General features: G+C 38.7%; 1 protein-coding gene across 1 annotated transcript in view; it reads left to right on the top strand.

Moving 5' to 3' along the window:
* Nucleotides 1-13941, top strand: part of SLC25A24 (solute carrier family 25 member 24) — a 58760-nt gene extending 44819 nt beyond the window's left edge. Inside the window, exons 9-10 of the mRNA XM_015092151.3 lie at nucleotides 10260-10410; nucleotides 11871-13941. Coding sequence (XP_014947637.2) covers nucleotides 10260-10410; nucleotides 11871-12055 — 336 coding nt within the window. The 3' untranslated portion in view covers nucleotides 12056-13941. The remainder of the gene's footprint in view (nucleotides 1-10259; nucleotides 10411-11870) is intronic.
* The last annotated feature ends 517 nt before the right edge of the window (nucleotides 13942-14458 follow it).

The raw sequence follows: 14458 nt of genomic DNA, 5'->3' as shown, positions 1-14458 counted from the left end.
GTTTGAGTAGGATAGGTGTTAGCTCTTCTCTAAATTTTTGGTAGAATTCAGCTATGAAGCCATCTGGTCCTGAGCTTTGTTTGCTGGAAGATTTCTGATTAGTTTCAATTTCCATGCTTGTGATGGGTCTGTTAAAATTTTCTATTTCTTCCTGGTTCAGTTTTGGAAAGTTATACTTTTCTAAGAATTTGTCCATTTCTTCCAAGTTGTCCATTTTATTGACATATAGTTGCTGATAGTAGTCTTTTATGATCCTTTGTATTTCTGTGTTGTCTGTTGTGATTTCTGTGTTTTCATTTCTAATTTTGTTGATTTGATTCTTCTCCCTTTGTTTCTTGATGAGTCTGGCTAATGGTTTGTCTCTTTTATTTATCTTCTCAAAGAACCAGCTTTTAACTTTGTTGATTTTTGCTATGGTCTCCTTTGTTTCTTTTTCATTTATTTCTGCTCTAATTTTTATGATTTCTTTCCTTCTGTTAACCCTGGGGTTCTTCATTTCTTCCTTTTATAGTTGCTTTAGTGTAGAGTTAGGCTATTTATTTGGTTTTTCTCTTGTTTCTTAAGGTAAGCTTGTATTGCTATGAACCTTCCCCTTAGCACTGCTTTCACTAAATCCTATAGGTTTTGGGTTGTTGTGTTTTCATTGTCATTCATTTCTATGCATATTTTGATTTCTTCTGTGATTTGTTGGTTTTTCAGAAGGGTGTTGTTTAGCCTCCATATGTTTGTATTTTTAATAATTTTTTTCTTGTAGTTGACATCTAATCTTACAGCATTGTGATCAGAAAAAATGCTTGGAATTATTTCAGTTTTTTTGAATTTACCAAGGCTAGATTTATGGCCCAGGATGTGATCTACCCTGGAGAAGGTTCTGTATGCACTTGAGAAAAACGTCAAATTCATTGTTTTAGGGTGAAATGGCCTATAGATATCAATTAGGTCTAACTGGTTCATTGTATCATGTAAAGTTTGTGTTTCCTTGTTAATTTTCTGTTTAGTTGATGTATCCATAGGTGTGAGTGGGGTGTTAAAGTCTCCCACTATTATTGTGTTATTGTTAATTTCCCCTTTCATGCTTGTTAGCATTGCCTTACATATTGCAGTGCTTCTATGTTGGGTGCTTACATATTTATAATTGTTGTATCCTTTTCTTGGATTGATCTTTCTTTGTCTCCTGTCACAGCCTTTATTTCAAAGTTTATTTTATCTGAGTATTGCTAATCCTGCTTTCTTTTGGTCTCCATTTTCATGAAATATGTTTTTCCAGCCCTTCACTTTCAGTCTGTATGTGTCCCTACGTTTGAGGTGGGTCTCTTGTAGACAGCATATATAGGCGTCTTGTTTTTGTATCCATTCAGCCAGTCTTTTTCTTTTGGTTGGAGCATTCAACCCATTTACATTTAAGGTAATTATTGATAACTGTGATCCCATTGCCATTTACTTTGTTATTTGGGGTTCGATTTTATACACCTTTTCTGTGTTTCCTGTCTAGAGAAGATCCTTTACCGTTTGTTGAAGAGCTGGCTTAGTTGTGCTGAATTCTCTCAGCTTTTGCTTGTCTGTAAAGCTTTTGATTTCTCCTTCATATTTGAATGAGATCCTTGCTGGGTACAGTAATCTGGGTTGTAGGTTTTTCTCTTTCATCACTTTAAATATGTCATGCCATTTCCTTCTGGCCTGAAGAATTTCTATTGAAAGATCAGCTGTTATCCTTGTGGGAATCCTCTTGTGTGTTATTTGCTGTTTTTCCCTTGCTGCTTTTAATATTTGTTCTTTGTGTTTGATCTTTGTTAATTTGATTAATACATGTCTTGGGGTGTTTTGCCTAGAGTTTATCCTATTTGGGACTCTCTGGGTTTCTTGGACTTGGGTGGCTATTTCCTTCCCCATTTTAGGGAAGTTTTCAACTATTATCTCCTCAAGTATTTTCTCATGGCCTTTCTTTTTGTCTTCTGGGACTCCTGTTATTCACATGTTGAGGCATTTAACATTGTCCCAGAGGTCTCTGAGGTTGTCCTCATTTCTTTTAACTCTTTTTTCCTCTCTGCTTCATTTATTTCCACCATTCTATCTTCCACCTCACTTATCCTATCTTCTACCTCTGTTATTCTACTGTTGGTCCCCTCCAGAGTGTTTTTGATCTCATTTATTGCATTATTCATTGACTCTTTTTTTATTACTTCTAGGTCCTTTTTGAACATTTCTTGCGTCTTCTCAATTCTTGTCTCCAGACTATTTATCTGTAAATCCATTTTGTTTTCAAGATTTTGGATCATTTTTACTATCATTATTCTGAATTTTTTTACATTTAAACTCCCTATCTCCTCCTCTTTTGTTTGGTTTGGTGGGCATTTATCTGTTCTTTTACCTGCTGAATATTTCTCTGCCTTTTCATCTTGTTTAGATTGCTGTGTTTGGGGTGGCCTTTCTGAATGCTGGAAGTTTGTGGTTCCTCTTTATTGTGGAGGTTCCTCCCTGTGGGTGGGGTAGGACGAGTGGCTTGTCAAGGTTTCCTGGTTAGGGAAGCTTGAGTCAGTGTTCTGGTGGGTGGAGCTGGATTGCTTTTCTCTGGAGTGCAATGAAGTGTCCAGTAGTGAGTTTTGAGGTGTCTGTGGGTTCGGTGTGACTTTTGGCCCCCTGTATTTTAATGCTTAGGGTTATGTTCCTGCATTATTGCAGAATTAGCTTGGTATGTCTTGCTCTGAAACTTGTTGGCTCTTGGGTGGAGCTTGGTTTCAATGTAGGTATGGAGGCTTTTGGATGAGCTCTTGTCAATTAATGTTCCCTGGAGTCAGGAGTTTTCTGGTATTCTAAAGCTTTGGATTTAAGCCTCCAGCCTCTGGTTTTCAATCTTATTCTTACAGTAGCCTCAAGACTTCTCTATCCATAATGCACTGATGATAAAACATCTAGGTTAATTGAGAAAAAATTCTCCACAGTGAGGTACACCCAGAAAGGTTCACAGAGTTACATGGAGAAGAGAAGAGGAAGAAGGGAGATAGAGGTGATCTGAAGGAGAAGAGGGGGAATCAAAAGGGGAGACAGCAAGCTAGTCATTAATCAATTCCCTATGTGTTCTCCACAGTCTGGAACACTCAGAGAGGTTCACAGAGTTACGTAGAGAAGAGAAGGAGGAAGGAGATAGAGGTGGCCAGGAGGAGAACAGGGGGAATCAAAAGGAGAGAGACAGATCTAGCCCATAATCAGTTTTCTAAGTGTTCTCCACAGCCCAGAATACCCAAAGAGATTCATAGAGTTGGGTAGAGAAGAGAAGGGGGAGGGAGGAGATAGAGATGACCTGGGGGAGAAAACACAGTCAAAAGGGGGAGAGGACAATTAAGCCAGTAATCACACTCCTAAGTAAAAATGGGTACTGAAGACTGGATTCTTAAAGGTACAAAATTGATAACCAATACCAAAAAGCAATGATTAAAAATCTAGAGTAGAGGTTAGACTCTCAAAAATATAATATTAAAAAAACAGCAAAATCACAAAAATTATTAAAAATGAAATTTGCTTTAAAATAGGGTCTTTTTTTGCAAGGTAATAGTAGGTTATAAAAGTGAAAATTAAAGGAGTAATAATGATCTCAAAAATTAAAATTTTTAATGATAATAATAAAATATATCTAGGAATTTCTCTGGAGCTGTTGAGGGCAGTGTGGGGTCAGTTCAGTTTCAGATAGTTCCTTGTTCCAGGTTATATTTCTTCTCCAGGTCTATAGGCCCTTTCCAATGTAGTCGGTGCTAACTACAGAGTTTTAATCTGTTGCACCTGTCACTTCCAAAGCGGTTCCCTCTTTGTTTATTTTGGCTTCCTACAGTGTCTGATTTTCACCCTGACACAAGGTGGCGAAGGTGGTCACTTATTTAGGCTCACTTGTTCAGTTGTGCTGTTGGGAGGGAGAAATACTGCAAACAAATATCACTGGCATGTGTGAGGAGTGCTCTCAGTGTCTGGGTCACACTGGGTTGGCCCCTGCTCATGGTGTGCGTGCTTTCCCAGTCTACACTGCTCAGGTTCCAGGTTGCTCTGCAGGGGAACTATCTAAAGCAGGCCCTGGGTTGCGTGCACTTCCCAGGTCTAAGCCGCTCAGGTTCAGGTTCTTGGGTACTCCACAAAGGCACAGACTTGGTTGGGCCTGAGTTTTGTGCCCTTCCCAGGTGCAACCAGCTCAGGTGACCAGGTGCTTGGCGAGCACACTCTCCCCAGGTGGGGGGTGCATCTTATCACCTCCCCAGTCCCAGCTGCGTGGTTTCTTGGGTGTGCAGTGGGGGCATCATCTCAGGTGTGCTGTGTGTCTCCTCTGGGGAGCTGATCTCTGGCTGTGGCCCTCCTGGCAGATATCAACCATCCAGGATCCCAGGAAGACTTGGTTAGCAACTGGGAGCCTGATCGCAGTTTGATAGAGGATGCTGTCCCTGGGACTGAGATTGCCCCTCACCTTCTGGCTTTGGGTGTCACCTGCCTGCCTCTCTGCCTCCAGCATGGGATGGGCTGGTCCACACCTGGCTAGCTGTCCTCTGATATTCACTCAGCTCTTTGTTCTGTGAGCCAGTCCGGCAGTGCCTTAGGTTAGAGCTTTTCATGGGAAAATTCTCTCTTTCTCTCTTTTCTCTCTCTTTCTGGCTATCCCACAGTTTGGGTTGCTATCTCACATTAGCTCCCTCAGATTGTCCTCAGGGCATTCAGGCCTGGTCCTTACCCTAAGCAGTGCAGCCTGCGCCTCCCTGTTCAGCCCCCATTTGCTGCTGGTGATTGTGAGCGTCTGAGCTACTTCTCTGCTGGGAGTTGTGGTTAGGTACGTAACCTGTGGCTTTTTTTTTTTCTTCCCATTTATGTTGCCCTCTGAGATTCCAAAATTCCCCACAGACCCACCAGTGAGAGGGTTTCCTGGTGTTTGGAAACTTCTCCTCCTTCACAACTCCCTCCCCAGGTCAGGTCTCTGTCCCTAACTCTTTTGTCTCTCTTCTTATCTTTTATGGACTTCCCTGGTGGCTCAGACAGTAAAGCATCTGTCTCCAGTGCAGGAAACCTGGGTTCAATCCCTGGGTCGGGAAGATTCCCTGGAGAAGGAAATGGCAACCCACTCCAGTACTCTTGCCTAGAAAGTCCCATGGATGGAGGAGCCTTGTGTCCATGGGGTCCCAAAGAGTCAGACATGATTGAGCGATGTCACTTTCACTTTATCTTTTATATTTTGTCCTACCATCTTTTGAAGAGAATGGGCTGCCTTTCTGGATGTCTAGTGTCCTCCGCCAGCATTCAGAAGTTTTTTTGTGGAATTTGCTCAGTGTTCAAATCATCTTTCGATGAATTTGTGGAGGAGAGTGGTCTCCCTATCCTATTCCTCTGCCATCTTAGGACCGCCCGCTCCAGATGTTTTAAAGTTGTCTTTTGGTCTGTGGCTGTGGGAAATTTAACACACTTTAAATCCTAGTAGGGTCTAAAAGGAGCCCTTAATCTGAGGTTGGGTGTCCTAGGTATTTGACCTATGTTTGAACAAGTTGTAATTTCTCTTTGGAGACCTTCATGACCTTCAGTTGCTAACCAGCTTGAGGAGATGATGCTGACTTGCTCACTTGCTTCCTTGGAAGATAAGAAGAGAAGGTCATCAACATATTGCAAAGAGTGGGCACTTATGGAAAATGACAGATGCTAAATCTGCTTTTAGTATCTGTAAAAAGTAGGGCTTTCAGTCCAGACTTCTGACATGTCCAGGTGTATTGTCCTTCCCACATGAAAGCACATAACATTTGACTTTCACAATCCACAGAGATGCTGAAAAAGGTGCTACAGAGATCAATTATGATGAAAAACTACTCTCTGTAGGAATTGCCATTAAAAGAGCATGAAAGTCAAGGGCAACTGGATAGCAATTAATGACAGTGTTATGAATAGCTCTCAAATCTTGGGCAAATCTCCATTCTTTGTGGGATTTCTTAATAGGGAGAATGGGTATATTACAGAGGCTAGTGCAGGGAACTATGAGGTCTTATGTCTTATATTCATGTACGATTGGTTGAATTCTTGCTAAGGCCTCAGGACTTAAAGGACATTGTTTGATGTTAGGAACAGGCTTACCATGGTCTATCTGAATTTGAATTGGGGGACTCAGATGAATCTGCCCAATGTGGGTTGTGGATTTTGCCAAGTCTCTCAGGGACTTCTTTGAGTTTCAAGTTTTTGTTACCTTCTGAGCTTGTCTTAAGGGCAAAAACTGCTGACAAGGCTGAGGAGCTTGGAATGCCGCTCATTGTTGAGGGGTTGAATTAATTTCAAGGATAATTTCCCCTTTTGAGAAAAAGGGATACAAATATTTCTTCAAGTCCCCGATTTCAGTTTGTTTGGGTGTATACCTACCAGTAGAATTGCTGGGTCATGTAGTAATTCCATGTTAAGCTTTTTGTCAGTTCAGTCACTCAGTCTTGTCTGACTCTTTGGGACCCCATGAACTGCAGCACACCAGGCTTCCCTGTCCATCAGCAACTCCTGGAGCTTGCCCAAACTCATTTCCATAGAGTCGGTGATGCCATCCAACAATCTCATCCTTTGTTATCCCCTTCTCCTGCCTTCAATCTTTCCCAGAATACGAGTCCTTTCCAATGAGTCAGTTATTTGCATCAGGTGGCCAAAGTATTGGAGTTTCAGCTTCAGCATCAGTCCTTCCAATGAATATTTAGGACTGATTTCCTTAAATTGACTGGTTGGATCTCCTTGCACTCCAGGGGATTCTCAAGAGTTCAAAATACCACAATTCAAAAGTACCAATTCTTTCACGCTCAGCTTTCTTAGTGGTCCAACTCTCACATCCATACATGACTACTGGAAAAACCATAGCTTTGACTAGATGGACCTTTGTCAGCAAAGTAATATCTCTCCTTTTCAATATGCTGTCTAGGTTGGTCAAAGCTTTTCTTCCAAGGAGCAAGCATCTTTTAATTTCATGGCTACACTCACCATCTTCAGTGATTTTGGAGCCCAAGAAAATAAAGTCTGTCACTGCTTCCACTGTTTCCCCATCTATTTGCCATGAAGTGATGGGACCAGATACCATGATCTTAGTTTTTAGAATGTTGAGTTTTAAGCCAGCTTTTTCACTCTCCTCTTTCACCTTCATCGAGAGGCTCTTTAGTTCCTCTTCGCTTTCAGCCATAAGGGTGGTGTCATCTGCATATCTGAGGTTATTGCTACTCCTCCGAGCAATCTTGATTCCAGCTTGTGCTTCATCCAACCCAGCAGGTCACATGATGCACTCTGCATATAAGTTAAATAAGCAGGTTGACAATATACAGCCTTGGTGTACTCCTTTCCCAATTTGGAACCAGTCCATTGTTCCATGTCCAGTTCTAACTGTTGCTTCTTGACCTGCATATAGATTTCTCAGGAAGCAGTTAAGGTAGTCTGATATTCCCATCTCTTGAAGAATTTTCCACAGTTTGTTGTGATTCACACAGTCAAAGGCATTACCATAGTCAATGAAGCAGAAATGGATGTTTTTCTGGAATTATCTTGCTTTTTGATGATCCAATGGATGTTGGCAATTTGATCTCTGGTTCCTCTGCCTTTTCTAAATCCAGCTTGTACATTGGGATTTTCTTGGTTCATGTACTGTTGAAGACTAGCTTGGCGAATTTTGAGCATTACTTTGCTAGCATGTGAGATGAGTGCAATTGTGCAGTAGTTTGAACATTCTTTGGCATTGCCATTCTTTGGTATTGGAATGAAAACTGACCTTTTCCAGTCCTGTGGCCACTGTACCCTTTTTCATTCCCATTAACAGTATACTTTTCTACATCCTCACTAATATTTGTTAGTTTCTGGTTTTTTTGATAGTATCCGTCCCAACAGTTGTGAAACAATATCTCATTGTGCTTTTGACCTGCATTTCTCTGATGATGAGTGATGTTGAGGATCTTTTAATATGCTTGTTGTCCATCTATTTATTTTTTTGGAGAAATGTCTATTCAAGTCTTTTGCCCAGTTTTTAATTAGGTTTTTAAAATTGTTGTTGTTTAGTTTTAGAAGTTCTTTATATATTTCGGATATTAACTACTTAGCAGATATATGGTTTGCAAATATATTCTCCCATTCCGTAGGTTGCCTTTTTTTCTCTCTCATTTCCTTTGCTGTGCAGAAGTTTTTAAGTTGATGAAATCCATTTATCTATTTTTGCTTTTGTTGCCTGTGCTTTTAGTATCATATCCAAGAAATTGTTGCCAAATCCAATGTCCTAAAGCTTTAATTATCCTGAGTTTTCTCCTAGGAATTGTATACTATTATGTCTTATGTTTAGACCTTTAATTTATTTTGAGTTAGTTTTTTGTGTATATTGTAAGAGAAGGGTCCAACTTTATTTTTCTGCTTGTGGATATCCAGTTTTCCCATTTGAGAAGAGAAGTTATTTCTGGGTTCTATTGATCTATGTATTCATCTTTATGCCAGCATGGCACTATTTTGATTACTGTTGCTTTGTAGTATATATTGAAATCAGGAAGTGTGAGGCCTCCAACTTTGTTCTTTTTCAAGGTTATTTTGGCTAGCTGGGGACCCTTGAGATTCCATTTGGGTTTTAGAATTTTTCTTTTTTATTTCTTCAAACAGTATGATTGAAATTTGAATAGTGATTGCATTGAATATGTAGATTGCTTTGGGTAGTGTGCTAGTTTGTTTGGACTGCCATAACAAAATACTAGATACTAAGAATTCTGAGGTGGTCCAGTGGTTGCGACTCTGCGCTCTCACTGCCCAGGGCCCCAGGTTCAATCCCTGATTGGGGAACTAAGATCTCACAAGCTGTATGGGATGGCCAAAAAAAAAAAAAAACCACACACACAGAAAACCCAAAAACCAAAACAAAAAAATGCCAGAGACTGGGTGGGTTAAACAACAGAAATTACTTTTTCACAGTTCTGGAGGCTAGAAATCTAAGATCAAGGTTCTGGCTGATTTGGTTTGTGGGGAGGCTGTCTAACTGGCTTGCGGACTGCTGTCTTCTTGCCATGTTCCCAGAGGGAGAGAATGAGTGAGTGAATTTTCTGGTGTTTTCTTTTTATAAAGATACTAGTCCTATTGAATCAGGACCCTGTTATGACCCTGATGTTGCCAGAGAATCTTCATAAGGAGATAAAATTTTGAGGGGTACAGAGCTAATGAAGAAGGAGAGACAGACAGAAAGAAATAAAAATAAATAAGTAAAAAAGTTTAAAAATATAGCATGACCTGAGAGATAGGTAATGATAATGGCCCTTAGCATGAGAAGAAAATGGATTATGGAATAAACAGAGAGGACTGCAAGATCATATATATTTTATGGAACTTTAATTGTTCCAAGAGTATGTTTTCCTCCCTGTTTTCCTCCTGTTCTAGTCTTCACAGTGTAAACAGTTGATTAGTTTCTAGTTAATCACTTCTTTTATTTCTGCAGTTCAGACATGATTATCTTTAGCCTTCATGACTCTATTTATTGTCATATATTATAGTACTAAGTGAATATTAAATAAACACTTAAATGTAATTTTTGCTCCCAAATATATAAAGCTCTTTGTATATATAATTGTGAGGTCTCTTATATAATTGTGAGGTCCAAGTATGCAAATAAATTTTTCATTAAAATATTTTAAGTAGTGTATGATTTCTCCCATATATTAGCATATATTTTAAAAATTAAGATAGTTTTATTTAAAAAGTAATTTAGCATGTATATTTTATATAGTTTCTCTCAATTATGGCCCGCTCATGGAAGTACAGGGAGCCAGGATAACAGGGAAAAAGTGTGGCCTGGGGATCAGTACACTTGATTCTACACCCTTGTTTAAAAAACACTCCACTGAGTCTCATTTCTAAAATCAGAAGAATAGCTCCACCTTTTGTAGAGCTTTTGTAGAAGAACTGAATGAAATAACATATATGTAAAGTAAAAATCAGATGTACTTCATAGTATTATGTTATTTTCATTGATACTGTAGGAAATATTGTTTAGATCCTACATTGGTATGCGATTGATCCTCACATTTACTCAGAAGGAAGGGAGCACCCAGTGCAAGTTGTTGGTGTTTTGAATCCCTGGTGGCTTCCTTGCCTCTCTACAGAACTGCTGCCTCTGCAGTAGCTGCTGCTCCTGGGAACAGGTTGCCCAGCGTTGCAGAAGTGTAGCCTGCTGATTCTGCCAGGATGAGAGCTGCTGTGGGAATGTCCCTGTTGAGTGCAAGCAGTTGTAAGTAGCTGTTTATTATTTTTCTTTTCTGTTTCTCTGGCAGCTCCTAAAGTCTCATTGGCTAGATAATTTTGCCAAAGACTCTGTGAACCCTGGAGTCATGGTGTTGCTGGGTTGTGGTGCCTTATCCAGTACCTGTGGTCAGCTGGCCAGCTACCCCTTGGCTTTGGTGAGAACACGCATGCAGGCTCAAGGTGAGTTTTGAATGAAAGCAGGACACTGCTTTAAAAGTATGGCGTCAATAACGTGCTTCTGGAACTCTCAAGTTCCACTAAGACAGCAGAGTGTGGTTTTAAGATAATATTTCTTAACCGTTTTTTTACGTTATTGCCTCCCTAGGGAAGCTTTTTAGAAATTCTTTTCTAAATCAGTTCTTTTTCATGAAATCTTAATAGCACAGATACACTATGCATATACTGAATGTGTGTCTGTGGTTTCTGCACAAATAGAGTAAGATTTTCATGCTTATGTTGAGAATGCATGTTTTAAGAGTACAGTTGGCTGTCCCCATTCGTGGGCTCTGCATCTGAGGATTCAACCTACCGTGGATTGAAAATACTCAGGGGAAAAACTCCCAAACTCCAGAAAGTTCCAAAAAGTAGAATGGGAATGTGCCATGTAGTCCACTCCTTACATTGTATTTACAAATCATCTGCATTGGAAATGCTGGTTAATTAATGATTGACTGCTTGGTTGGGGGATGTGTGGTTGGTACTTGGAAGAGAGATTGCGGATAGAGGTGTGGATGTTCAGGGCGTACTGTTTAAAGAAATGATAGTGGATGAGATAGGCCAGGGATGAGATGAAAAGAGAGGCACAGAATTCATGCTATTTAATATAGCAATGCAATGCATTCATGCGTGTGTGCTTGGTCGTATCTGATTCTTTGTGACACCATGGACGGACACCAGACTCCTCTGTCCATGGGATTCTCTAGGCGAGAATACTGGAGTGAGTTGCCATTTCCTTCTCCAGGGGGATTCTTCCCAACCCAGGATCAAACCTGCATCTCTTGCATCTCCTGGATTAGCAGGCGGATTCTAGTCAGCAAATTGTGAACAAAGAGAACAATTAGATGACAGGAGATCCAGAAGGCATGGTGTAATCAAAGCCAAGGAGACAGTGTCACAGTGGGGAGGAATCACAGTTCAAAAGTGTTAGGTCCTATAATAATAAAAACTCTAGCCTCCATTTACTGAGAATTTGACAAATGCCAGCTGATTTACATAGCTGTTACTGATTCTTACAACACTGTACAGTTTTCATTCCATTTACAGAGGAGAAAGACCATCAGCTGTCAGCTCTCCTACTTGCTGGCTAAGTGTGTTGAGACAAGTTTCTCTATCTTTCTAAGATTCCTTACTTACTAAATGGATATAATAACTCTTACCTTGGAGGATTGGTATATCAAGTAATTAACCCAACATCTAACACAAAGTGATAGTACCATTGTTATTCTTACCAGAGCACTCACTCTTAGGTGCTATCCAGGGAGAAATATATAAAGGGACACTTTTTGAGGGCCCTTGGAATAAATTTTATCTGTTTATTGTATTCTAGAGTATCATTCTGAATCATAATTGCATATAGTCATAATAAAGTGTGTGAATATTAAATTAGCCTGATTTCTTTTCTTTTTTTTTAAATTTTCTAGCCATGATAGAAACAAGCCCACAGCTGAACATGGTTGGGCTCTTTCGACGAATAATTTCTAAAGAAGGACTACCAGGACTTTACAGAGGCATCACCCCAAACTTTATGAAGGTGCTCCCTGCTGTAGGCATCAGTTATGTGGTTTATGAAAATATGAAACAAACTCTAGGAATAACTCAGAAATGACATGTTGAATTTTTTGCTTTAGCATGATTACTGAAACTTTCAACTGTCTCCAGAGTGACATTTTCTCCTAGAATTGAAACAAATCTATGGCAAAAAGAAGCTTTATTTATTTTTTTCACGAAAAGGAAGAGCATATTAATGATAATTTCAGACATTTGGACTCAATTTTATATATTCAGAAATATATAAAAAATCATAGTTTTGATAAGCTCATACAATCTTGAGAAGGCCACAAAATTATAGTTTATCTTTTCTTATTAGTTCTTTCTACAATCTCTGCCCAGAATCCTAAATCTGAAGAAATGTACTTGCTTGAACTAAATTTGTGTGCTAGAATTTTAAATCTTTCATCTTTATTTTGGTTGGCTCAAGTTTATGCCTGTTCCTTTATACTTAAATATCATTTTCTTAAAAACAAAATGATCAGGAAACTTGGAAACTTAAATTGCTGATATATTTTGAATTTCTTAAAATTTCCTTGTAGGATCATTAATGGAGAATCATTGCATGAAAACATACCTTACAGCAGCCAAATAGGTATAGAATTTATATTCTTTCTTTAAGCAGAATAAGAATGAACGTTAAATGGCAGAATTTCAAGGCATGTGAATACCCTAGTCCACTCATATAATTTTTGTGTAAGGAGGAGTGACAAAATAATATTTATTTCAGTGACCACTTCTCCATTTTGCTTGTACTATTGTTTGGTTTTCAGGACCACACACTGATTATTAGCATATCACTGGTAAATTGCCCACACAAGGCAACTTATTTGAGAGATTGTTTATTATCATTGTTTTGAAAAGCATCAGGAAACAAAACTCCTTTACTTATATCAGTCTCTAAAGAGCACCTCTCTTCTGTTTGTCCTTTGTCTCCTACTTGAATCAAACTCCTGTTTTCACCAAGAAGGCTTCTGGAGGCCATTCCTGGTTATCTGAAATTTCTTAATTACATGAAATAGGTTGATCATGGGTGAATGGCATTCTCTTTACCCTCTCACCATTTATTTGACCCTGCAATTCTCAACTTGGGCAGTGCAAACCTAGCAGAATAGTATGTATTAAAAATAGTATATATTAATTCTGCATATTTGGGGCCTATAATGAAATGAAAGGCCTGGTTTATAAACAAGTACATTCATATTTTCTCTCGCCCCCAGTTTTAGGAACATGTTTTGATTTAGAAAACTTAAAATGGAGCGAGAGCATGATTTTATTTTACTGAAGCCATGTTTATAATCAACTGTCTTTTCTGATTTGTGTGATTAGGACTTAGACAACTATTTAGTAGTTGAAATTATTCTTATCACTTTTCAGTGTAATTCTTAAACTCAAGTTTGATTTCTAGCAATTTCTGTCATAAATTGTCAACATTTTAATGAAAATCTGGTGACATAGTAGGCATTTACTTTATTTGAACCTACCTCTCATGTTTTCTAAACCAAAGAGAAATGTTGAACTTGTGTTTGTGAAACGTATCCTAACATATAGTTTTCATTATATTTGTTATGCCTGATAAATATCTCAATGTTTTTATAATACGTATAATAAGTGTGAAACTCTGTCTTCAGGGTGTTTGTACTTTTGAGTAATGCATAAATGATAATATTAAGGTACTAGATTAGCTCTTTTTTTCACTCATGAAATTATAGGATGAGTAAAATTTCAGGCTACTGAAAAAATTCATTGTTCATTATGAATTTAAATTGTTTTCTATTTAACATTTGTAAGGTATGAATGTGATTTATCTGTGTATCTTGTATCTTTTGAAAAAATCTTGTATCTTTTGAAAAGAGCCCAGAGTCAAGAATAGTTTATTTCTGGCATTACTGCATATTTGCTTTACATTTATAATTAAAAATACATATATGTTTGTTTTTGAAATGTCTTGTTTCCTCATTTAAAAAAAATAGTGTAACTGAGACCAAAAAAATGGCTGTTATATAGTTTATATCACTGGCAGCAGTTTGAATAATGTTTATAGTATTATTGGGTAAGACTTATTATAGTCTTTCCAAATATTTTGCCCTTTTCTGAACAGCTGCAACAATTGTTAAATCTGTCATACATTTTGGTATAAGATGATGTTTTTTGTGATGTCCAAATTCCACATTTACCAATAAGGGTGATACCCTTGGGGGTCACAGGCTTCCCTGGCGGCTCAGATGGTAAAAGAATCTGCCTGCAATGCAGGAGACCTGGGTTTGATTGCTAGGTTGGAAAGCTCCCTAGAAAAGGGAATGGCTACCCACTCCAGTATTCTTGCCTGGAGAATTCCATGGACAGAGGAGCCTGGCAGGCTGCAGTCCATGGGGTCACAGAGTCTGGTACAACTAAACAGCTAATACTTACCTACCTGAGGCTCACAATGCCAAGGAGAATCTGAAGTCACAGTCTTCTT

The sequence above is a fragment of the Ovis aries genome, chromosome 1 (genome assembly GCF_016772045.2).
Source record: "Ovis aries strain OAR_USU_Benz2616 breed Rambouillet chromosome 1, ARS-UI_Ramb_v3.0, whole genome shotgun sequence".
NCBI lineage: Eukaryota > Metazoa > Chordata > Mammalia > Artiodactyla > Bovidae > Ovis > Ovis aries.
This window is presented reverse-complemented; position numbering and strand designations above follow the sequence as displayed.